The 25,555-nt window shown below is 54.1% G+C and overlaps 1 protein-coding gene across 1 annotated transcript; it reads left to right on the top strand.

The window, feature by feature from the left end:
- The first annotated feature begins 573 nt into the window (after positions 1–573).
- NUP160 (nucleoporin 160) lies at positions 574–25,489 on the top strand. Its single transcript, XM_051776904.1, has 35 exons — positions 574–806; positions 2,380–2,590; positions 3,494–3,716; positions 3,799–3,877; positions 4,680–4,794; positions 5,487–5,645; positions 6,543–6,620; positions 7,077–7,174; positions 7,768–7,852; positions 8,085–8,153; positions 8,773–8,856; positions 9,277–9,447; positions 9,532–9,631; positions 10,779–10,944; positions 11,532–11,647; positions 11,761–11,921; positions 13,020–13,153; positions 13,445–13,515; positions 14,994–15,153; positions 15,618–15,687; positions 18,333–18,431; positions 18,688–18,807; positions 19,500–19,595; positions 19,692–19,786; positions 20,423–20,519; positions 20,598–20,703; positions 20,822–20,982; positions 21,488–21,548; positions 22,700–22,810; positions 23,817–23,940; positions 24,160–24,261; positions 24,378–24,519; positions 24,747–24,872; positions 24,949–25,053; positions 25,144–25,489. The coding sequence occupies exons 1-35, from the start codon at positions 604–606 to the stop codon at positions 25,228–25,230; spliced, it is 4,185 nt and encodes a 1,394-aa protein (XP_051632864.1). The 5' UTR covers positions 574–603; the 3' UTR covers positions 25,231–25,489.
- The last annotated feature ends 66 nt before the right edge of the window (positions 25,490–25,555 follow it).

The following is a 25,555-nucleotide window of genomic DNA, read 5'->3' as shown; positions in this document are numbered from 1 at the left end:
TGCTGTGCCAGCAGCCAGAGCGGGACACAGCCGGGATGGTGGCGGTTCCTTCGCCGGGATGAGATGTGGGCACGGGTGGGTGCTGGGGGCTGGATGATGGGTGCTGCTGGGGGCACATGGGGCTGTAACCACCCCCACTAAGCCACACCCGGATCCTGTTCTGTCCCCCATGGGCCTGCCCCGAATCCCATGGACCCTTCCCACATCCCTTTCCCAAACTCCTCTTCCCAAATCCCTCTCTCCTTCCCATCTCCCCAGAGCCCCCACTCGACATTACTCCTTCCCTTCCCCTCTTCCCAAATCCCCTCCGCAAACCCCCTCCCTGGGCCGCTCTTCCCCGTATTCCGCCTCCGCAGATATCCCCTCGCCCATATGCCCTCCCCAGACCCTCTCCCCCTCCTTCCTTCCTTCCCCAACCCCCCCATCCTCCCCTCCCCAGACCCTCTCCCTCCCCTCTCTCTTGCCCTCGGTCCTCCCGCCCGCCAGGGGGCGCCCCGCTCCCTCCTGCCCCCCGTCCTCCCGCCCGCCAGGGGGCGCGCCCCTCCCTCCCCCGCAGTTCCCGTCGTGCCCCGCGCGGCCGAGGCGGGAACGCGGCGGCTCAAGATGGCGGCGGCGCTGGCGGCGCGGAGCTGCCTGGAGCTGAGCGCGGCCGGGCGGGCCCCGCCGCGGCCCCCGCAGGAGCTGCTCTTCGTGCCTCCCGGCACCGCCCCCCTCCCCGCCGGCCGCTACCCCGACAGCGCCGGCGGCTTCTGCTACCAGGAGAGCGCGCAGCTCGCGGCCGCCACCAGGAACCGATGGGTGCGGTGGTGAGTGCGCGCACCCGCCCACCCCGCGCCGCGTCGCTCCCCTCAGACCCTCCTCATCCTCACCTTCCCCCTCCTCACCTCCTCAGACCCTCCTCATGCTCACTTTTCCCCTTCTCACCCTCTTCAGGCCCTTCTCCCCCGAGGCCCTCCTCATCCTCGTCTCTCCCATTCCCACTCCTTTAGACCCTCCTCACCCTCACCTCTCCCCTCTTCATCCGGCTTAGACCCTCCTCGCCCTACTCAGACCCTCCTCATCCTCACCTCTCCCTTCCCACCCCCTTCACACCCTCTTCATCCTCACTTTTCCCGTTCTCACCCCCTTCAGGCCCTTCTGCCCCTGAGACCCTTCTCATCCTTATCTCCCTTCCCACTCCTTCAGACCCTCCTCATCCTCACTTCTCCCCTCTTCATCCCGCTTAGACCCTCCTCGCCCTACTCAGACCCTCTTCATCCTCACCTCTCCCTTCTCAACCCCTCAGACCCTTTTCATCCTCATCTCCCCCCTCCCACCCTCTCAGACCCTCTTCATCCTCACCTCTCCCTTCTCGCCCCCCTCAGACCCTCCTCATCCTCACTCTTCCCCTTCTCACCCCTTTCAGGCCCTTCTCCTTCTCAGACCCTCCTCACCCTCACCTCTCCCCTCTTCATCCCACTTAGACCCTCCTTACCCTACTCAGACCCTCCTCATCTTCACCTCTCCCTTCTCACCCCATCAGACCCTCCTCATCCTCACTGTTCCCCTTCTTACCCTTTTCAGGCCCTTCTCCCCCTGAGACCCTCCTCATCCTTATCTCCCTTCCCACCCTCTCAGACCCTCCTCATCCTCACCTCTCCCTTCTCACCCCATCAGACCCTCCTCATCCTCACTTTTCCTCTTCTCACCTCCTTCAGGCCCTTCTCCCCCTGAGACCTTCCTCATCCTCACTGTTCCCCTTCTTACCCTCTTCAGGCCCTTCTCCTCCTCAGACCCTCCTCATCTCTCCCTTCCCACCCCCCTCAGACTCTCCTCATCCTCATCTCCTTCCCACCCCCCTCAGACCCTCCTCATCCTCACTTTTCCCCTTCTCAGCCCCTTGATGCCCTTCTCCCCCTGAGACCATCCTCATCCTTATCTCTCCCTTCCCACCCTCTCAGACCCTCCTCACGCTCACTGTTCCCCTTCTTACCCTCTTCAGGCCCTTCTCCCCCTGAGACTCTCCTCATCCTCGTCTATCCCATTCCCACTCCTTCAGAACCTCCTCATTCTCACCTCTCCCTTCTCACCCCCTGAGACCCTCCTCACCCTCACTGTTCCCCTTCTTACCCTCTTCAGGCCCTTCTTCCCCTGAGACCCTCCTCATCCTCGTCTCTTCCCTTCCTGCTCCTTCAGACCCTCCTCATCCTCACCTCACCCCCTCAGACCCTCCTCGTCCTCACTGTTCCCCTTCTCACCCCCTTCAGGCCCTTCTCCCCCTGAGACCCTCCTCATCCTCATCTCTTCCCTTCCTGCTCCTTCAGACCCTCCTCATCCTCAGCCCCTCCCGCCGTGTCCCTCGCCCCCCGCTCAGCCCCTGTGCCGTGTCTCTCCCCGCAGGAGCACTTCGGGGGACACGGTGGAGCTGGTGGAGGAGTCCCTGGACGTGCCGCTGCTGCACAACGCGCTGCGGCTGCGGGTGCAGGGCTGCCCGTTCCTGCCGGGCGGGGTCCACCTGTGCGAGCTGCAGAGCCACCTGGCCGTGCTGCTGCTCACGGCGCAGACCGTGCACCGCCTGCTGCTGCCGCACCCCGCGCGGCTCTACCGCAGCGTGAGTGCCGGGAGCGCCACCGGGAGCACTCGGGGAGGGAGGGACCGCTGACCCACGGGGGAAAGGGGGATATTTTTTCGGGAATTCAGCCGCGCTTTGCTTTCGGGAACCGTCCAAGTGTCCAGCCTGTGTCGCGTGGACTGCAGTGGCACCGGAGTTAGGCTGCTGCTGGGAATGAGCCCTGGCTTTTCCAGAGCCCTTTCGAGTTTTTTTTCCCCGGCTGAGGAGGGTGTGTACGGGTGTTGGGTGGATTGGAGTCTGTGTGTCGTGTTATATAAATCCTGCCTAGGATCCATCTTCCACATTTACCATGTTTCCATGGATGTGGGTTGGGACTGGATGATCCTTAAGGTCCCTTCCAAGCCAAGTCATTCCAGGATTCCACGATTCTCCCCACTCGCTCTGACTTTGCTTCTTGCCAGGTCCCTCTTCTCTCTTGGAGAGATAGCTCTTGGAGAGCTTCTCTCCTGCTTTTAGAGCTCTGGAGAGCTTTCCCAAGGGATCACCCTGTGCTGTGGCAGAGCTGCTCCTCCTGGGATTTGTCACCAGCGGTTTGCTGTGAGCTGTCCCGAAAACTTTTTTTACTGGAAGAATCCTTTTTATCAAGGAGCAGTTGCCATTCCACAGGTGTCTGGCGTTTCTTTTCTGTGCCTTGGGTATATGTGCTTAGGAGCTGCTGTTTCATGGAATCCCTGAGGTTGGAAAAACCCTCTGGGATCAGGGAGTCCAGCCATTCCCCCAGCACTGCCAAGTGCCCAAGTGCCACATCCACGTGGGATGGGAACTCCAGCACTGGAGCTTTTTCCAATGCCTGATAACCCTTTCCACGAAGGAATTTTCCCTGATCTCCACCCTAAACCTGCCGTGCACAACTTGGGGCTGTTTGCTCTTGTTTCCCTCCAGGAGCTGATCACGGAGAGCCAAGTCCAGTCCGTGTTCACGGATATCAGCAAAATCCACATCAGAGACCCCTCCAATTACTACGTGATTCCCAGTGTGCCAGGGCTGGCTCCCAACTCCGTGGCCTCCGCAGCCTGGCTGAGCAGCGAGGGGGAGGCTCTCTTTGCCCTTCCCTCTGCCTCAGGAGGGATCTTTGTCCTTAAGCTGCCTCCTCCTGATGCTCCAGGTGAGCACTGGGACCTACACTCCCTCTCCCAGCTTGGAATTTCATTTAGTTTTGATTTTCGGCGTCCCTTTTGTTTCCAAAGGAAGCGTTTCCATCGTGGAATTGAAGCAGAGCTCGGTGGTGCAGCGTTTCCTCACTGGCTGGATGCCGACTGCCATCAGGTAAATGTCTGGAGACGGATAAACGGAGCTAATTTTGGCTTTTGGATCCCCTCACCTGGAATTTTTAGCTCGAGTCACACGGGCACCCATAAATACTCTGCCCAAAAAAGTTAACTGGGTCACGGGAGCTGTCAGAGTACGGAAGTTGGGAGCGGAATGCTGGATTAGTGGGGTCCTGCTGGTTCTGTGTGTCTGTGAATATGTTCTCTCTAGTAATTGGCCTCCGAGGATTTGCCCAGGATGTGGCCGGCAGCCAGCGCGGATTAGGGATTACGCTGCCCTTGTGCTGAGGTGTCAGGTTGTTCCTGATGGGCAGAGGTTACGTGGGGGATCACATGGATGCTCCGTGGTGGATTGGGATCTTTAGGACTGGGATTGTTAGGGTGGCTTAGAGTGCACAGCCAAATCCTAGGGCCTTTTCCTTGGAAGTGGGAGGGGCGTTGCCTGGCGCCGATGGGGTCCATGCTTGGGTGTTACTGGCGTGGTGGGATTCTCTGCTCCACGGATGCTGAAACATTACCTTCTTCTGGTCTCACCCCACTGGTTTATTTGGATTTAAATCCACAATCGTGGAACCCCAGTGCCTCAGATCTGTGCACCTGCCTTGATTTTAGATTCATGGAATCCTGGAGTGGCTTGGGTTAGAAGGGACCTTAAAGACCACCCAGTGCCACCCCCTGCCACGAGCAGGGACACCTTCCACTAGCCCAGGTTGCTCCAAGCCCCGTCCAGCCTGGCCTTGGACACTTCCAGGGGTGTGGAATTTTCTTTTAAGCTGTTGATGTAAAGTCTGGTTCTCCAGGGGCGACGGTGGCCTGTCGGATGTGCCCGTCAGCCTCTCCGTGCACTGCCTGGATCACGACGCCTTCCTCTTCGCCCTCTGCCAGGACCACAAACTCCGCATGTGGTCCTACAAGGTGAGCAGAGCCTGGATCTGGGGGAGCAAAGGGAGGCTGGAGGAGTGACAGATGAGTGCTTGGCGTGGATTTATCTCCCATTAAATTGTCTCTGTGGCTTCTCCACGCTGGGGTTTGGGACAGCGTGTGAGAGCAGTCACGGTGCGTGTTTGTAGCAGTGTTTGGGTGGTTTCCTCCCCACTCTCACCCTGGGATAAGGGCTATCTCCAGACCTACTGGAACATTGGGGAAGGCACACAGGAGCGCTTTGAAGCCCAAGGAGCCATCCCAAATGGATTTTCTCCCGCTTTCAGCAGTAATGAAAGTGTCTTTGTCAACAAGAAGTTAATAAAAGCCTCTTGCTCCAGATATTGAGTGCCGGAGCTAATGGAGCAGCACGGCGCTTTCACGGCTCAGCGGCACTGGAATGTGTCGTGGGAGGGAGGGGAAGCTTTGTCCTACGTGCCTGGGCTCCGGCAGCCCGTGTGATGGGTGGGGGAGAGGGCACAGGTGAGGTGGGAGAGGGCACAGGTGAGGTGGGAAAAGCCAAGGAGTAGCTCAGGTATGCATACGGAGGCTTAATTTGCATCCTTCGCAGAAAAGTCTGGACAGATTTTGGCCGGAAGGGGAAGGAGGAAGAGGGGAGAAGGGCAGTTTCTGAGCCCTGAGTGTTAACCACCTTGCTGCCCTGGCACTTTTTCCCCCGTTGGCAGGATCAGATGTGCCTGATGGTGGCGGATCTGCTGGAGTTCATGCCGGTGAGCAGGGACCTGCGGCTGGCGGCCGGCACCGGGCACCGCCTGCGCCTCGCCTTCTCCCAGTCCCTGGGCCTCTACCTCGGGGTCTACATGCACGCTCCCCGGCGAGGGCAGGTACGGACACACAGCCCTTCCCCGCTCCTTGGGCCGCGGGAAAACACATCCCTCCCCTGGGGTTTAGGCCTGGAAGGCAGGAAGCAGGGAAAAGTTCCGCGCGCGCGCCCCTCTGGGAGGGATCGGCGCTTTTAAATAAACCTTTTTTTCCCCCCTTCAAAACGCCGGGATACGCCCGCCCGAGCCTTGGGAGTGGAATTCCCTGTGTGTGACTAAGCTGAGGGCTCGTTCGCTTGTTCACCTCCTGCTCCAAAGGCACGGATGTGCCGTGGGAAAAGGAGAGGTCCGAAAGGAGCTGAAAGCGTGGAAATACTGCTGGTGTGTTTACACCGGGCTCCTGGGAGCGATGGATGCATCTGTGACTGCTGGAGAACTTCTTCTGGAGAAGGATAAATTTAGCAGGAGGGGGGGTGGCAGCACAGACCAGGCTCATCTGTTGGACAGCTTATCCCATTCTCCAGGGGATTCCCACGTGGAGCAGGAGCACATAGCATGATTCCTGCTGTCCCACTAATGCTCTGCTCTGGGAAGGACACACAGAGCTGGGTCTGCAGCTGAGGATTTGGGGCTTTCCCACCTTGCACTCCTTCTTTTCCCACATTTTATGGTCACCAGCAGTTCCAGGAGTGGTGGTCTTACAGTTTTTCCAGTTAAGTCTTTGGAAAAAGCTGTAAATCCTTTGGGTCCAGGCAGGGGTGATTGTCCTTGGGAAACAGGGTGAAGGCAGGATGCCAGTACATGGTACAGAGGGTCCAGTGATGTGCTCAGCTCACCCCCACTTGCCCTTGGGGCTCTGTTCCCTGTAGCACCAGGCAGGGAAAGGGACAGGAGTGATGAAATTCCCTGGGATGTGCTGATTTAGTCCTTCAGGAAATGATTTATGAGGTATGTTTGTAGTTTTGTGTCTTCCAGCTGGTGAGCACCGAGAGCAACCGCTACAGCCTTGACCACATCTCCTCCCTGTTCTCCTCACAGGTCAGAGCTGGGGCCTCCTCAGGAGGGAGAGACCTGGATGTTGGGATTTAAATCACAGAATCATGGTTGGGTTGGAAGGGACTTTAAAGATCATCCAGTTCCAAGCCCCTGCCATGGACAGGGACACCTTCCACTAGCCCAGGTTGCTCCAAGCCCTGTCCAAACTGGCCTTGAACACTTCCAGGGATGGGGCAACCATAGCTTCTCTGGGCAACCTGTACCAGGGTCTCCCCACCCTCACAGGGAAGAATTTCTCCCTGGTATCCCATCTAAATTCCCCCTTTTCCAGCCACCTCTTTCCAGACTGAACAATTCCCAAAGCCTGTTAAATGACGCAAGGGAACTGTTGTTAAGTACCCACTTAACAACTTGCTGTTGTTAAGTACCCACCTCTCTCCACTGCTGCCCTTAAAGTTTAGGATAAGGAAGGAAATTTGCTCTTTCCCTCTTTCCTAGGAGACTCTGGTTGACTTTGCCTTAACTTCGGCCGAGATCTGGGCGCTGTGGCACAACGAGGAGAACCAAACCGTTGTGAAATACATCAACTTTGAGCAGTGAGTTTTGGGGCTGGGTTGCTGGGATAACTGCAGGAGCAGCTCCTTAAAAACCCTGATGGAGCTCCTCAACTTAAAGATTTATAATCAAGCGACAGGAATGTGAAAAATGTAAAAATCCAGGCAGCAGGATTGCTGGAAGTGGAGTTTGAGCATGGCAGAGGGAGGGCTGTGCTTCTCCAACAGCTCCTTCAAAACAACCAGCTGGTACCTTCCAGGAAAAACCATGTTTTGAGGAGATGGTGATGGGAAAGGATCGTCCCTGAATATAACACTGAGAGGGCAGGTTTGTGCAGAACCAGTGGGTGGAAAATGCTGTGAGTGTGCAAATTTACAGAGAAGAAGCTACTGGTCAGTCTGAGAGTTGCTTGGGAGCTCATGGGACGGGGAGAACGTTGATTTAAATGAAGGGTTCTGGGCTGTTCCCTCAGTTTAGGGCTGGGAATGCCACCATTAACCTCTCCTACCAAAACCTGTCCCTTGTCACTCGTCAAAACTCCGGTTTCCAGACCCAGGGGGCTGATTTTGCTGGTGAAAGGCACCGGTTTGGTTGAGGTGGATGCAAAGCTGATCCTGGGTTTGTGTCCTTCCAGGAATGTCGCGGGCCAGTGGAACCAGGTGTTTGTGCAGCCCCTGCCTGAGGAGGAGGTGACAGTCCGACACAACCAGGACCCCAGGGTGAGCCAGCTCTAAAACAGCACCAAAAAGCAGCGAGGTCAGTCAGGAGAGAAAAGAGGAATAAACAAGGTCTGGAGTGGGCAGGAGGCAGTTTTTAATCCCAGGCTGGGGCTGGGCGTGGATAGAAACAGATCCAGGGGACGAGGTTGAGAAAATGGGAGGAAAGATCAGAAGCAGCATCTTAAATGCTCTTCTGATCCTTGAGTTTTCTTAAATCGTCGTCTTTTTGCAGGAAACCTACCTGGAGTATCTCTTCATGCCAGGCCAGTTCTCTAATGCAGCTATCCAGAAGGCTTTGCAGGTTAGTGAGGGGGAATTTGGAATGCCCTCTCTTCCCCTTCTTCTTCCTGGCTGTTAAGATGTGAGGCAACAGGATTCCTTGGAGCTCGTGGCAGCACCAGTTCTCGTTGGGAGCCCCTGAAGGAAGTTAGTGGCTGCTGGGCCGTGCTGCAGCCGGTGAGAGCTGGCAGCTGGAGGTGGAATGTGGTTTCCAGCGGACTTTTTTTTCCCCCTTGGATAGCACAGCAGGTTGCTGAGCTTGTTTTTCATTCCTGCTGCAGTAGCCAGGTGAACGGAGACTCAGCCCCCTGCGGTGCTGTTCCTCAGGGTGTGTCATGGAGTTATGGAATTATTAAGGTTGGAAAAGCCCTCTGAGATCATGGAGTCCAACTGTTCCTCCAGCGCTGACAAGGCCACCACTAACCCACGTCCCCAAGTGCCACATCCACATGGCTTTTAATCCCACACTTCCATGTGTCTGTGTATCCCCAATTTAGCATCTGGACATGTTTTATAACACTCGGATCCCACAAAGCGCTGGCTGATGCTCTCCTGCTGCTTTACCTCACTCAGTGCTGCTTGAACCCTCAGGAAGACTTTTATTTTGCTTTGAAATCCAAGTTTCTTGTGCTGCTTTGCAGATCTTTTCTCAAGGAACTGAGAGGCACCTGGATCTGACGTGGGATGAGTTAAGGAAAGAGGTCACCTTAGCCGTGGAAAGCGAGGTGAGATGGCTTTTCCTCATGGGGTATTTTGTTGAATGCGGTGTTGTGGTCGTTCAGTGGAGGTAAATTAAGTGCAGAGTGACCCCAGGCCTTGGTTTATCCTGTATTTCTCCAAAAGGAATCATGTGACTTTTTAAAAAGTACAAATCTTCGTCCTTCCTGCCAGGATTTTCCATTCCCTCTTGGTTTTTTGGAATCTCCCTGGGTGCACTTTGGTCACCCACCACACAGAGCTGTTGCTCGTTAATTTGGAAGAGAACCCAAAACAGAGGCATTATCTTCCCAAGAATCCAAATAATAATTATTATTAACCTACTTGAAAGATCCCCATGTCCTTTTGAGTCTGAATTTCCCTCGTTTTATCCCGTTCCTCCTTATTTTACTGCGCCATTCCTGATCCTCTTGTTTTGCTCCCGCTAGTTCCAGGGCAGCGTGACGGAATACGAGTGCTCCCCCGAGGAGTTTTGGCAGCTGCAGGTGGAATTCTGGTCCAAATTCTATGCCTGCTGCCTTCAGTACCAGGAAGCTCTTTCCCGGCCTCTGGCCTTGCATCTGAACCCTTACACCAGCATGGTGTGCCTGCTGAAGAAGGTGAGCCTGGGTGGTGGTAGGATGCCCTGGAGGAGTTCCTCCAGAGGATTTGGGAAGCTCAAGGACTTTCTCCTCACCTTCCAGGGCTCCATGTCCTTCCTTGTGCCCTGCTCCTTGGTGGATCATCTCTATCTCCTCTCCAACGAGCACCTCCTGACCGAGGACGATGCTGCCATCTTTGAAGGTGAGGAGGCAGGGAGTTTTTTCCCTTGTGTTGGGGATGTGGGAGCTTACACAGAGGTCTCTTGAAGGGCTCCAGGTCCACAGTTGCATGGAGATAGTTTTATTTTGGCTTTATAGGGAGGTCTGTTTTGTGAAACTTGCCATCGTGCTCACACCGGGAATTAGAAAATGGTGTCAAGGCTGCAAATAGAATCATGAAATCATGGAATGGGTTGGGCTGGGACAAATTCTTCCCTGTGAGGGTGGGGAGGCCCTGGCACAGGTTGCCCAGAGAAGCTGTGGCTGCCCCATCCCTGGAAGTGTTCCAGGCCAGTTTGGACAGGGCTTGGAGCAACCTGGTCTAGTGGAAGGTGTCCCTCCTCGTGGCAGGGGCTTGGAATTGGATGATCTTTAAGGTCCCTTCCAGCCCAAACCATTCCAGGATTTATGAAATATTTTCACATCAGCTGTGGAGAGGGCCCGTGCCTTTCCTTGTCTCCGGAGAGTAAATGCCAGAGCATGGAAAACCTGTCATTAATATTGTCACCACAGTGCCCTCTGTGCTTTGCTGGCCCTGGAATGCTGGTTCACTAGGAAAAAGGCAGTGGAAAATGTTACTTAAGCTCCACTTTCATGCTCGAGTGATCTTTATATATTTTTATAAAGCAGGATCATCATCCGTTCTGTTGAGCTTTTTATGGAGCTGAGGAAAGGAAAGCTGGAGGCCTGGGCTGGATTTGGGAGCCCCAGCAGTTCCTGCCCTGGCTCTGACAAACAGTCACAATCTCAAAACCTGGGATTTAATTTGAAAACTCATCCATAAAGGATTGCAAAGCCAGGCTGAGCCATTTTTTCTGGGATACTTTTTTTGCGCTAATTATTTCCTTTCAACCTGTGGCTCGGAAAAAAAAAAATCCCTTGGAGGGAATTTAGTTGTTTTATTGTGGCATCAGTTTTCATTTTCCAAATAATAAAGCCCAAGTCTTTCCCTTGTCAACTCCTGAGCTCTAATTCAGCCTCGTTGTTAGTAGGGAAGGGTTTGGTGTGGGGAACTGGGACCAGTCTGCTGTTACTGGTGATAGGAGCTGAACTAACCGGTTTTTGCATGGTCTTCCCACCTTCCCTTGGAAATCTCTTGGAAAATACACAGTTAGATTCTTTCATTGCAGATTTGGAGATGTCTCGTGATGTTGTCTGTCTTGTCCAGTGCCTTCGCCTGATCGGAGAATCAATTTCCATGGAAATGGCATTCATCATGGAAATGGCTTGCTCCCGCCTCCAGCCTCCAGAAAAGGCTGCAGAGCAGATCCTGGAGGACTTGATAGCTAATGACACGTAAGGAGATGTCTTTTCCAGAAGCTTCTCAGGATGGCTGAGCTGGGATTGCCCGGAGCTGCCCTTGCTTGACATCCAAGGGCGTTTGAGAAGTGTGGGCTCCTCTCCCTGTGCTGCAGGAGACTTTTCCAGGGATGGAGAGTGTGGTTTGGTGTCGTTAGCAGGGTCTTCCAGCCAGAACCCCTCCAGGAAATAAATTTTGGTGATTCTCAAGTGATCTAGAGAACAGGAGAGGGGCAAATTCCTGTTAGGTGTGGAAAGAAGTGCCTGGAGACAGTAGGGAGAGGTCAGAGATTTGGTCAAGCCATGTGGTTCCTGTGCTAACCTGAAATCATTCCCTCCTGGAATGCCAACTATCTGGCTGTTATTTCCTGGTAGCCTGAGGGAGTGGAATAAATAGACTGGTCCCTGCAGGCGCTGTAATAAAACTCTAAGCCAGCCGAGGATTCCCGGTAGGAATGCCCAGGCTGATCAGGTACTGATCCTCCCTGGAAGGGAGCGTAAGGGAGCCCTCTTCAGTTGGAGCCTCAGGTTGCTGATGGTGTTGATAATGGTTTTGATTTTTTTATTTTATTTTTTTTTTGCAGGGAAAACGTGATGGAGGACATTCACAGCAAACTGCAGGAGATCAGAAACCCCATCCACGCCATCGGATTGCTCATCCGAGAGATGGACTACGAGACGGACGCCGACATGGAAAGAGGTGAATGAAAGCCCTTCCCCGGCTTCTGGGAAACGCCGGGAAGGGCCCTTTACCCTGGGGGTTGCTCTTGCCTGTCCGGTTCCTGCCCTGACCCGGGTGGTTTTCCCTGGCAGCTCCGCACCTGGCGCTGCGGATGAACCTGTCCCAGCTGTTCGGCAGCGGCACCGCGGCCCACGTGGTGTGCGGGGGGGTGGCCAAGATCTCCAGCATCCGCTTCCTCATCTGCCGGGACCTGCTCATCCTCCAGCAGCTCCTGCTGCGCCTCGGAGACCCTGTGAGTACGGCCCTCGGAGCTGCTGCCACGCTCCCCAGACTTGGGAATTCGGGGTTCTGCTGGTGCCAGGCTGAGATCTGGCTGTTCCCACAAGGCTGTTGGAATAGCCCGAGGCTTGGGCGAGTCCTCATCTCTCCTCCAGCTGCTTTTGTCTCCCTAAGTAAAGCAGCCTAATTCCCTTTGTTTCGTGCTCAGCATCCAGGAAGCAAAGCTTTGTTTGTGGGAGGAGGGCATGGATTCCAGCCTTCTTTCTGAATCAGCACACATCCAGCTCTCCCAGATATCCCCATCCCTCTCCCACCACTGCTGGCAGCTCCGTTCTCTGGCAGCACACCCCAAGGTCGCAGTTTCAGGCCCTTGGAAGCTGCTCCAGCCGGAACAAACAGCCCCCTCAATGGCAGCTGTGGTGGAGTGGTGGGATGGACTGGTCTGGGTCTGTCCTGTCAGGCCCGAGGCCACGTGAAGGACAGTGCTGCTGGTTTGGACGGACACAGGGATTTGGAACAAGTCCCCAGACAAGGACAGCCTTGTTTAAACAATATTATTTACTTAGAAACATTACTGCAGGAGTTTCCTGATTGAAAATAAATCCTTTTTTCCTGGGTGAGGTTATCCTGGTAGCACTTAGGGTGCATTGGAAAGTGCCCTCTGGAGCTGGCCTCTCCCACACCATGAGGCATGTGACCTGCTGCTTTCCCACCTTGACACACCTGTGTCCTTTAAAAGCTTGGATTGTTATTTCTCCTGTGACTCCTGCTCTTGGTGGTTATGGAGACCCTGAGGTGCAGCAAAGCACTCTCAGGGATAGGAGTCCTGGGATGCTTTGTGTTGGAATGGACCTTAAAGACCATCTAGTTCCAACCCCCTGAATTGGGCAGGGGCATTTTCCTTTTGAAAAGGTTGCTCCAAGCCCCATCCATCCTGGGCCTTGAACTTTTCCAGGGATGGGGCAAGAGTCCTGCTGGTCTCCTAGGTGGGCTGAGTTCCTTGCTGAGCTCTTGACCACCCTGGTGTTCACAGGAGGGACAGGGCTGGGCCTGACACAGAACCTCACCAGTTGCTCCGAGTGTGAAGCCAGGCTCTGTGCTTTCCCTGCAGATGGTTCTGGGAGGGGGACAGCTCTTCCAGTCCCAGCAGGACCTGCTGCACCGCACCTCTCCCCTGCTGCTCTCCTACTTCCTGATCCGCTGGGCCAGCCAGTGCCTGGCCTTCGACGTCCCTGTGGACACGCTGTGAGTCTCTACCTGCTCTGCCTTTGATTCCTCCTAAATCCACCTGAAATGCCCTTCCTGGTATGGAAAGCTGGTGGTTGCTGTGGGAGTATTGCTCCAGGAGCGCTGGGGAGGGTTTTTTTGTTTTGTTTTTTTTTTTTTCCCTTCCACATTCTGAGCTGACTCTTTGCCTTGTGCTAAATCTGCCCTGCAAGGCCTCGCTGTTCTGTGCTCGTGGGAGTTGAACAATGAGCACAATTAAAGCGGGAGGCGTTTTGTTGTCTCTTCACTGATGGCTCCTTTCTTCCCCAGGGAATCTAATCTGCAGCATCTCTCCGTGTTGGAGTTAGCAGACACCACGGCTCTGACACCACACAAGCTGGGTGAGGTGTCCACGGATCATCAGCTCTCCCTTTCTGTTATTTAGACCTGTCTCTGCCACCTGAGGGAAGTGCTTTATGCAGGGAGCTAATGGAATGTGTGGTTGAATGACCCTGATTTAAGTGGGGATGTTTATCAGGCTGTCCAAAAAGAAAAAAAAAAAAAGAAAACAAACAACCAACAACAAAGGCCCTTGGAGCCTTGGACTCGGGTTTTGCTCTCTGCCTGAGGACTGTGGGAACGCCTCACTCAGCGAAAATTATTCATTCTAACCCCAGCAGCTTCAGGCAAACTCACCTCTCGTGCACTGTACAGTGACTGTAGTGGTCAGACCAGGTCTGTCACGGAATCTTGGAATGTTTTGGATTGAAAGGACCTTAAAGCTCATCCACTTCCACCCCCTGCCATGGGTAGGGACACCTTCCACTAACCCAGGTTGCTCAGAGCCTCATCCAACCTGTCCTGCTCTCCAACCTTTATCTCGGAGCAACTGGGAGCAGCAGCTCAGGGGGGCGTGAAAATGTAGAAATACTCGCCCAAAACATGCTTGAAAATGTGGAAATACCCCCCCAAAACAGTGCAGCTGATAGTTGTTCCTTATCTTTAAAGTTTTGCTGCGAAGATGTAAATTTTGGGTTGGTTTTTTCGGAGGAGAATATAAGGCAGCCTAATTAGGGGGATGTGGGCCTTGAAGTGGTTCCAGAGGGAGGAGGCGAGCAGGGATGGGGAGGAGACACACAGGTAAGAGCCTGCTGTGACTAGTCAGCGCTTGGAGGCTGAGATACTTCAGAGGGAGCTGGGAAAATCTGGGACAAACAGGCAGCACTGCCACGTGTGAGCCGGGGAAGAGCTTCCTCCACTTTCTGACATCTGTGATCCTCAGAGTCTGAGCTCTCCCTGACGGAGAGTCTGGCTGCAGGAGGCAGCTGGAAATGTCAGGGAAGTTGAAAACATCCTTTGTGTGTGCCAGTGTTGTGGGTTATTTCTTGGCTGGCTCGTGAGGAAAGTCCTGTTTGGCCACTGTTCTTTGGGAAAAATATGTGGAACGTAGGGAAGGAGGTGGCAGCTCTGGGAGAGGCGTTGGGAACAGTCAGTAAGGGGGGATTTCTGGGGTGCTGGAATGAGGAGGGAGGCATTTGAGCAGCCAGCTCAGCACTCCCTCAGCCCTGTGGTGCTGGAAAGCTGCAGCTGGGCTGGGAATAACAACTGGAGAGGGAGCACAGCCCCTTTTCTGTGTGTTTTAATTGAGCTGTGGTTAATAAACACTGCGGAACGGGGCTCTTTGATCTCCTGCTGCTCCCTCTGACTTAACCAGACGGCAGGAGAAATCCAAAACCAACAAGCCAGAGTGTGGAACATGCTTTTGGTTTGCCCTGACTTAATCTGTGCCGTTAGGGCTGGTGAGCACAGCACGGGGTGGAAGGCCTGGGATCTCTGCTGCGGGCCCTCTCCTCACTGTTCCTTTCATTTGTACTTTCAGTATCCGGCCCTCAAACCATCGTGGAGCTCTTCTTTCAGGAAGTGGCCAGAAAACACATCATATCCCGACTCTTCCTGCAACCAAACACCTCTTTGGCTGAGACAAGTTTGAACTGGCCCCACCTCATCACCTCAATAGTGGCGGATTTTCTGCCTCTCCTGTATCCTTGGCTGTGAATCCGCTGCCACCGAGCCTCCTGCCATCCCAAAATCGGTTTTCCACCCCCAGATTTCCAAGACAAGCCTCCTGAAGGAGTGAGGTTGCTGGCATTAATGGGATTTGCGGGTATTTTAAGATTTCACGGAATTCATCCCGTTTTAGGTGCTCGATAAAGGATTTGATTTTTTGACTTTAAGCCCCTGAGCTCTCACAACTTGACTTGGTGGGGCGGAGTGTTGGGAGATTTGGAAGGGTAACGGGATTCGGGGAGTTGGGGATTAGATGTACTAATGATTTTGTTCTAATATGGATAAATCTTATTATGGAATATCGACTTGTGTAAAGAGCAGCTTAATCTTCTCTCCTTTCCCCCCACAAACGGAACTTGAGAGGTATGCTGGCTTCCAGACTACTTCTCCAAGCTCTCCAGGTTGGATTCTCCTGTATTCCTTAACCTCTGCTCAGATGGCCCAGCAACTCCAGCTTCCTCTTCCCGGAGTGCCTGATGGGGAGCTGTCAGTACACCCAGCTGCAGGTGAGTCTTTCACGCTGTCCCTCTCACAGGTGCCAGAAAACTCTCCAAAACATCATCTTTCCAGGAGCTGGAGTTCTGCTTTCCCCTAGTCATGGAATCCTGGAATGGTTTGGGTTGGAAGGGACCTTAAAGATCATCCAGTTCCACCCCCTACCATGGGCAGGGACACCTTCCACTAGCCCAGGTTGCTCCAAGCCCCGTCCAGCGTGGCCTTGGACGCTTCCAGGGATGGGGCAGTCACAGCTTCTCTGGGCAACCTGTGCCAGTGCCTCACCACCCTCACAGGGAACAATTTCTTCCCATTATTCAATCTAAATATCCCCTCATTTAGTTTAAAACCTTCACCTCTAGTCACTGCTCTGTAAGCTCAGACAGTGCCAGAGTGTTTTTTGGGGAATGATTTAAGGTCATGGAATCCCAGAATGGTTTGGGTTGGAAGGGACCTTAAAGCTCATCTCATTCCACTCCCCTGCTGTGGGGGAATCATCTTCTGCATTTCCTCTTTCGTCTGTTTTCAAGTGCATCCAGATACTCAGGATTATTCTGTTCCCTTTTCATGGAGGAGTTCAGTCTCCCAGGGCTCATCCGACCACATGACGCTCCGGCAACACCTTTGCAGAGCCTGTTTAAATATCCCAGCAGTTCAAGAGCTGCTGGTGTGCTCACAGCCTTTCCTGTGCCACCTTTGCCCATGGGACCAGGGTTCAGAAGGATTTCTTCAACCCAGCAAGGGCTCATCTGTTAAATGAGCCCTAATGTCTTAGTAAATATCAGTGCAATAAACACCCACCATCATTCCACCCCTGGCTGCTCCCGACATTTCACTAGCAGAGATAGCAAACTCCTCATTTCCAGGTGTCTCAGACTGCTGTATTTCAGACCACTGGTTCTCCACCTCTCTCCCTGTGCTCTTGGCAGCTGGAGCTGCTGCTGCTCTAGTTCTGACCGGCATAATTCCTTGTCTGCAGCTCCACGTGATGGGCTTCATCCCTCTCTGGGCATTCCTGGAGGCACCAGGGCCAGGCAGGCTGTTCATAAAGGCCTGTTTTTCAGCAGAACCTTTTATCCTCCCAGCCCCTCACACCTGGGGGCTGACTTGCTTGCTTTTGTGTTGCTGCCAAGAAGAATGAGAGACGAATTTCAATTCTTCCTAGCTTTTGAGCCAGGAAATGCCAAGATTGGAGCAGCATCCTTCTCCCTCCTGGCACATGCACACGCTTTGAATCTCCCCGTGTTGCTTTCGCCTCGCTGGTGTCTCCTCCAGGCTTTTATCTCAGCAGGAGCCGGCTCCTCCTCCTCCTTCTGTTCCGCTCCCTGATCCCAGTCGGTCACGGAAACTTGGATTAAGTGCCTTGACCCCGGGGAGATAACAGCAGCTTTGCTGGGAGCACGGTGACCCAAATCGTGGGGATGCAGGAAGCTCCCTGCAAGGAGCTGGCGGGCACGGGGAAGGTCTGGTGACCAAGCAGTGGCCTGGGACGCAGGCCAAACTGTGTGTGACAAGCTGTTAGGCAAGCCTGGAGCAGGATTTATCCCTTGTAGCTGCTAATCCGGGCTCTGGATGCGTTGCCACGTGGCTTTGAGTGGACCTGTGGCCAGGGAAGGTGAGGGGAGAGGTGCTGGGGGTTTGTGCACCTGCAGAGGTGACGTGACTTCCAAATTCTGGTTTCTCCTGCCGAGTCCCACAGCCCTGCCAGCAGGACATGGCTGCTGCTCCATGGATGATGAGGCTGCTCTGCTGGCACGGGGCCAGGCTGGGTCCCATCGGTGCCATTGTGTCCTTGGTGTGCCCTTGACGTTCCATCCCACCCCTGTCCCACACGCTGGAATCCACGTGCTCCCTTGGCTGCTGGTCCCCTCTTGCACCTCTTCTAACACCTGCCCGTTGTTCCTCTGCCTTTGCCCTCCCCTCCGTGCTCTGTCCACATTTCCTCTGCAATTCCCTGCAGTGGAATGTAGAAGGAATCCTGTCTGATTTTCAGGGATGTTGGAAGCTGTTTGTCAGGTGCTCGGTGCAGACACTGGGGCTGTTCAAAGCAGGTTGTTTCCTGGGAGCACGGTGGGGATGTCTCTCCACCACAGGGCTGGAGCAGCTCTGCTCTGGGGACACACTGGGACAGCTGGGAATGTTCAGCCTGGAGAAGAGAAGGCTCCAGGGAGACCTTAGAGCCCCTTGCAGTGCCTAAAGGGGCTTCAAGAGAGCTGGAGAGGAGCTTTGGACAAGGACCTGGACAGACAGGACAAGGGGGAGGTACAGATTGGATATTGGGAAGGAATTCCTGTCTGTGAGGGTGGTGAGGCCCTGGCACAGGTTGCCCAGAGATGCTGTGGCTGCCCCATCCCTGGAAGTTTCGAAGGCCAGGTTGGATGGGGCTTGGAGGAATCTGGGCTTGTGGAAGGTGTCCCTGCCCATGGCAGGGGGTGGCACTGGATGGTCCCTTCCAACCCAAACCATTCCAGGATTCTATGATCAGTGCAACCAAGGGGCTTTTGGGGCTGGGAAAACCAGCCCCTGAGCTGGAAAAGCAGGATTTGTCTGAGCACAGCAGCTAACGGGGCCACCAAAAAACAGCTGGTACTGGGTGCCTGCAGATCATGAGCAAGCACTGACCTGGATCCAAACTCCCATCCCTTCTCTCCCGTAGGAATACATCCGCCTGCTGCAGCCGTGGTGCCATGTGAACATGGGCTCCTGCTGCTTCATGATGGGCAGGTGCTACCTGGTCATGGGTGAGGGGCACAAGGTAAGACCCTCCCACATCTCCTCCTCGTGCTCTGAGGTTCTGGGACCTTTTCCCTTGTAAGGGAGGAGGTGCACAGAGAACATCCTTTCCATGCTCTGCCTCCTTTGGGAGAGGATGGGATTGGAGCAGAGTGATGGAATCTGCTTTTGGGGAAGATCTCATGAGCTTGGGAGAGGCCACACTGTCCCCTCACCTGTACAGCAGCTGGATCAGTCACCTGAGGGGGACAGGGAGGTGATTCCAGGTCTGCTTCCAGGCTTTGGATTGCTTCTGCCAAGCTGCCTCAGAGGTGGGAAGAGAGGAGTTCCTGGACAGGCTGATCCAGCCCGAGGAGGGCGAGGTGGTCTCCACGCCACGCCTGCAGTACTACAACAAGGTACAGTCCTGAGCAGGGGAACCAGCACCAAGTCCCTCCACAAGGGACAGAGAATTCCTGCTCAGTCCCTGGCTGGGGAGGGAAGTGACTCGAACCTCAGAAAACTTAATTTTGGGGAGGTGAAACCTCTGTTTACTTGCTTTGGGGGTGATGACAAGGTGAGAATGTGAAATCTAGGTGCTTTCCACCTATAAGTTTCCTAACAGCCAAGGACTTTGGTATCCAGCAGAAGAGGGCAGGATGAGATCCCAGCTGCTGGAAGCAGAAGCCAAACATGTCCAGACTCGATGCAAGATGCTGCCTCAGGGGAAGGTTATTAAGCTTTGAGGCAGATTAAAATTAGTATGTTTAAATTGAGATAAGGATCTTTCTTCTTGCATAATGCCACGGGTCAGGCGGGCTGCGAGCTTGGAGCTGGGCTCCCGCTGAGGGAATCCCTGGATTTAGGATCTAGAAAACTAATCATTAATGTTAAAATGCTTCAAAAATCCCCCAAGTGCAGAGGTGAATCCTCCAGGCAAGCCATAACCTGGACCTGTTGGGCTGGGGTTTCATCCAGGTCCCTGTGATTTACCCAGATCATCCCTTTTCTCAGTCTAATTCCCTAAAACATTGGCAGAATCTTTTGAGCCAGGAGCAGCTCCTAAAAAAACAATCCAAAAAACCCTTTACTCAAGTATTTTCTCCTCCAGGTCCTTCGCTTGTTGGACATGGTGGGTTTGCCAGAGCTGGTGATCCAGTTGGCCACCCTGGCCATCATGGAATCAGCAGATGACTGGAGGAGCCAGGTACGCAGTCACTCTTTTCCAACAAGGTGTTGACTTTGGGAACCTCTTCCACTGGAATTTCCTGCTGGTCTTATAACTGGTTTGTGCTGTTTTCAGGCTACTTTGAGGACCTGCATCTTCAAGCATCACTTGGATTTGGGACACAACAGTGAAGCATATGTAGCCTTAACACAAAACCCAGATCCAGGCAGGTAGGTGACAGTTCATGCCTTTATTTGAGGCACATGGACCCATTTTTCCATGAAACTGAGAGGAAAATGACACTTTAGGATAGGACATGGCTGCTGTGTTAAAGAGTTAATGTGTAAAGGTGGGTTTAAAAAGGCAGAGTTAATTTTTGGATGTTCATTTTGAGGACACCTGGGATGGGGAGGAAAATGGAAGGAAAAAAGTCTCGGAAGAGGCCAAAGGATTGTTTGCAACATTGTGCATTTAAAAGTTTTAGGAGCCAAGTCAATTTACTTTAAAAAAGAAAAGATTTAGAGTTGAGTTTTCAGCTTGGGAAGTTAACTGGGTAGAGGAGGCTTCATCCTAGCAGACAAAAATGCTGGAATAAAGGAGGAGAAATAGGAATGCTTTTTAATTGATCGAGGGAGGGAATCTGCCCTCCTGAGAAGACCTTTTCAGAGGATCTCTGTTTCCAGCACTGGAGAAATCTAAAGGGATAACCTGGTCCTAAGCCAGGAAGAATCCCAGGAGCTCATCCCAAAGCAGGAGCTTGTCACAAAGTGGTTGTTTGTGGCTTAAATCCTGCATCCTGGAGCTGGTTGTGTTCCTGCTCCTGGGTTTATTCCTGCTCCTCCAAAGGGCTGTGCTTCCCTCTGCAGGCAGCTGGACTGCCTGCGCCAGCTAGTGGTGGTTCTCTGCGAGCGATCCCAGCTCCAGGACCTGGTGGAATTCCCTTACGTGAACCTGCACAACGAGGTAATCCTGCGCCGGGGTCGTGGGGCTGGGGGCACTGCCTTTAAAGGAGAGGGATTATGGAGCCTGTCTGTGCTGCAGGTCGTCGGGATCATCGAATCCCATGCTCGGGCAGTGGATCTGATGACTCACAACTACTACGAGCTGCTCTACGCCTTCCACGTCTACCGGCACAACTACCGGAAAGGTAAAGCCTGGGATGGCACGTTGTGCCTGCCCACCCACCCGGGACACCCCTGCCCCTGGCCCTGCCAGGTGTGTGGCCTCGCCAGGCTCTTGGCTGACGTGTTTTTCCCTGTTTCCAGCTGGAACGGTGATGTTTGAGTACGGCATGCGCCTGGGCAGGGAGGTGCGGACGCTCCGGGGGCTCCAGAAACAGGGGAATTGTTTCCTGGCTGCTATTAACTGCCTGCGGCTGATCCGCCCGGAATACGCCTGGATAGTGCAGCCAGCCTCTGGAGCTGTGGTAGGAATGCTGAGCTTCCTGCAGAGGACCTTCCAGAATCCTTTCCAGTGCCAACAGAGGCGTTGGGCTTCTTAGTCCTCTGCTCTTGGCCAACTGTCTGGCCCTGCTCATCACCCCTACCTATGACCCTTGTGTCATTCCCCTTTCTGGAGCAGGGTGGAAGCAGGATAACTTACGGAAATGGGCTGGTGGATATATATGGGAATATATCACCTTTTGTTAAAGGGGAGTGTGAACAGCTTGGAATACCAGTTCAAAGGAGAGTTAGTGTGATAGGGATTGAGTTTCAAATCCCAGTCAGGATTCAGGGAGATGGTGGCTGCAGCCTGGTCACCCGATCCTGATGCTCCTGAGAACCCCAGAGATAAAGTAACCTGAGTTCCCAAGGGGCTGCGCAGCTTCCCTGATCCAAATCAAGGCTCCTGTTGGGATTTATCCTGTCAAAGTGATTAATCCTTTAGAAACCAGGTGGCTAATAAACCCTTCTTCTGCTTTTTCCTACAAGTACGAGCGCCCAGGAGCGTCCCCAAAGAGGAGCCACGACGGGGAGTGCATGGCTGTTCCCAGTAAGTGCCCAGTCCTGGTCCTTCCTGTGCCTCTGGAGCTTCCACAGCCTCTCTGCTGCTCCCATGTGAGCTGGGAGATGGCTCAGGGCAGCTCTCACCTCCACTGGATCAATAATGGGGGGGGATTTTAAGGTTACTGACTCTCCCAGTGTCCCATTTGCAACACACTGCCACTGTTCCCCAAGGAATACAGCTGTTTCCCCAAGGAATACAGCTATTCCCCAAGGAGCTCCTGTGCACGCTCTCAGCAGTTTGATGCCTTGACAGTGCTTTTTTTTCCCAGTGGAAATAATTTGTAATCAGAAAAAAAAAAAAAACAAACACCCACCTTTTTGAGGCATTTTCTGGTTGTTCAAGACTGTTTGTGCCCCTGGAAATCCTGTCAGGAATAAGCTCTGCCTGTGTGTGCCACGGCCCAGGATGTGGGATCAGGTTATCCTCAGCCTTCTGGTGGGAAAATTTAAGGTCAGGTATTTTTAAACCAGCTCTTTCTGAAGAGTTTTTTTTTTTGGTTGGCTTTTTTTTTTTTTTTTGTGGCGTGTGCCTGGCAGGCAAAGCAGCAGCTGTTCCTAAATATTAGATAACATCTGGAGGAGGAGGAACAGGAGGATGGTGTCAAGGAGAGAAAGCACAGTCAAGGGACTAGGGAAAGGACAGCAAATCCTGATCATTCCTGTGGTTCTTTTTGGGGCACAACTCTTAGGGTGGGAGAGGGGTGTGGAGATGGTTTTACGAGGGCATGAAGGCTCCAGGGAGAACTTAGAGCCCCTTCCAATGCCTAAAAGAGCCCCGAGAGGGCTGGAGCCCTTTGGAAAAGGGTCTGGAGAGACAGGACAAGGGGGAATGGCTTCCCACTGCCAGAGGGCAGGGTTAGATGGGATATTGGGAAGAAATTGTTCCCTGTGAGAATGGTGAGGCCCTAGCACAGGTTGCCCAGAGAAGCTGTGGCTGCCCCATCCCTGGAAGTGTTCAGGGCCAAGTTGGATGGGGCTTGGAGCAACCTGGTCTAGTGGAAGGTGTCCCTGCCCATGGAACTGGATGAGCTTTAAGCTCTCTTCCGACCCAAACGATTCCACGATTCCATGACATTCTGCACAGTGCCCAGAGAGCCCTTTTTGGAATGCTGAGAGCCCGGTATCCGTCTGTTCCAGCCACTCGCCAGATCGAGATCCTGGAGCTGGAGGATTTGGAGAGGGAATGTTTGCTGGCCCGGATCCGGCTGACCCTGGTGGAACACGACGTGTCAGCAGCTGCTGTGGCAGGTGAGAGGGATTCAGCCTCTTTGTCCTGACCCAGGGACAAACCCAGGAGCTGGCAGGGACCACCCAGTTCCCACCTCTCCCATGAAATCCATCCACCATTGTCAGAGAGGCACATCAGGAGAACCAGTTTTATGCTTTCTGCCATTTTTTGGCTTTTCCAAGCTCTAGTGGTCTGCAGGGAGTGTGGGATGAGCTGCTGAGTTGGGACAAAAAGGCAGGTTTTTTATCTTGCTGGAAATCATGGAAACATAGAATGATTAAGGTTGGAAAAGACCTCCAAGATCACTTGAGTCCAGCCTTTTTAATTGAAGAGTAAATGATTTTCCTGGACAGTCCTGCTTCATGGAAGAGTGTTAGCTCATCAAAGCTGTTCCTTTTTGGGCAGCACAAAGGTACAGCTCTCCCACCCTGGGCCTTTTAGTGTCTCTGATAAAAGTTACACGGTGTGTAACTTTCTTTCCCCTTTAAATGTCAGGAGGAGGTGACTTCCCAGCAAGGGATTGCAGGGAAAGGAGGGAACAGCTGCTTTGAGGGCAGAGTGGAGACGCAGGGAGCCAAATGCCGCAGTTTCTGTGCTGGCAGAGTTGAGCTGATGCCTTGTTTGCTTGGATACAGAGCTGTGACGAGGCTGTCCCCTCCCTAGCCTTGATGGTCTTGATCTTTTCCAAATAATTCCATGGTTCTAAACAGCAGCACTATTTGCCTGCAGGCCGTATATTGCTGCCTGTGTCCCTCTGCAGTCCCTCTCCAGGTGATGATGGATCAGGGCCAGCTCTGTGACTCACTGCTGCTCTGTGCAGTCCCTCCAGGGGATGGCTCCCGGGCTCATGAGATGCTCTGGAGGCCAGGAAAACCTCCAGCCATGGATTGAGAAGTACTGCTGCGGGGTGTTTGAGGCTGTTAGCGCGGTGCTGCTGCAACTCTCGATGAGTAACATGGGGTGAGGCCCCAGTAAAGCACTGGGGTGTTACTGGGAGAGGCTTTACCTGGTCCTCCTTCCCTTCAGGCAACTCCACGCCCGAGGAAACGGTGTCTCTCCTGGTCCGGGCCGGACTCTTCGACTCTGCCATCACCCTGTGCCAAACCTTCAAGCTGCCCTTGACGCCCATCTTTGAGGGCCTCACCTTCAAGTGCGTGTCCAGGTGTTCTCCCACCTCGGGGGATGTGGGGCCGGAGGGACGCAGTGGTTTCAGGGTGGAACTTGCCCTAAGAACATTCTTTTCCTGCCAATCCAGCTGATTCCCGGCTGTTCCTTGGGAATAGTCCTGCGAGGGGTGGCTTTGATGGCAGTGGGAAAGGGCTGGGCTCTGGAGGGACCCACATTTCTGTGGTTTTTGGTTTTCATGCAGGTGCATCAAGCTCCAGCTGGGAGGGGAAGAGGCGCAGGCCAAGGCCTGGGACTGGCTGGCAGCAAACCAGCTCTCGGCCCTGGTCACCACCAAGGAGTCCAGGTAGGTCTGTGTCCACAGTTTGGGAGGAGGAGGAGGGTCTGGAGACAGGAGCCTTTTGGCCCAGACAGTGGCAGGAGGTGCTGGCATGTGTTCCAAGGGCAATTGTTTCCTTGCAGTGCCACGGATGAAGCCTGGAGGCTGCTGTCATCCTACTTGGAGCGTTACCCATCCCAGAACAGCCTGTACCATCGCTGCGTCATCAACAAGCTCCTGGCACACGGGATCCCTCTGCCCAACTGGCTCATTAACAGCTACAAGGTGAGAACAGGGAGCCAGCTGTCCCAAAATCCCACTTGTCCTAGAGCTACCGGATCACTCTCGCTCTGCCAGACACCTGCCAGCTCCACCCCACTTTCCTGCTCTCAGCTCCAGGCCCTGGAGCCGAGTGCCATGTTCCTGGGACCGAGGCTCAGAGCAGGTTCCGAGCAACGTGGTCCCAGCTCCTGGTCACACTCCCTGGCTGAGTTTCCCTTTTTTTTTGGTAGGAAGTGGATGCTGCCGAGCTGCTGCGCCTCTACCTGAACTACGACCTGCTGGAGGAGGCCGTGGATTTGGTCCTGGAGTACGTGGATGCTGTGCTGGGCAAAGGGCACCAGTATTTCGGGATCGAGGTGAGCTCAGCCGCAGGCGGGATGTGGCGGGGGACATTCCTTGGGGACACGATGCGAGGGCTCCTGTCCCTTCCAGGTGCCCCTGTCCCCAACGTCCCCCACGATGTGGCTTCCCTACACTGCCATTGACCAGCTGCTGCAGGCACTGCGGGAGAGCTCCGCCAACGAGAACAGCGTCGTGGTAGGTGCAGAGTCCCCAAGCTCCTGAGAGAGGGGGACTGGGATGGGACTGGGATGGGGTGGGATTCCTCACAACTCCTGCCTCTCCCAGCTCTACGAGAAGCTGAACGACAGGATAGAGGACTACCAGCAGAAGGTCAGCACGGCCACCGTGGAGCGCCTGTACTGCCACCCCTAGTCCAGGTGACGTCCCCCGGGAGCGTCACCGCCCCAGCCCGCGGTGCTGGATGTACTCGTCGTTTTTCCAGAAGGAGGGTTGTCCCTTCAGCGTGTCCCCTCACTTGTCCCCCCCGAGGGGCAAGGGGTGATGAGCAGGGCTGGGGGGTCACTGACGCGACACCCGCTCGCTCTCTGCCTGCTCCGGACGTGGAACTTTTGGGAACTTCTTTTATTTATTGGTATGTTTTTGGATGAACTTTAATAAAATGGAAGCGTTATTCCAGGTGTGCATCGGGGTGGGGTGGGAAAAGGGGGGGCTGTGACGCTCCTCTCCCCAGACCCCT

This window comes from Manacus candei, unplaced genomic scaffold (genome assembly GCF_025592945.1).
Source record: "Manacus candei isolate 608988 ecotype Guabito, Panama unplaced genomic scaffold, ASM2559294v1 h1tg000009l, whole genome shotgun sequence".
NCBI classification, from domain to species: Eukaryota; Metazoa; Chordata; class Aves; order Passeriformes; family Pipridae; genus Manacus; species Manacus candei.
Note: the sequence above shows the minus strand (reverse complement) of the source record. Positions and strands in the feature narration are given on the sequence as shown.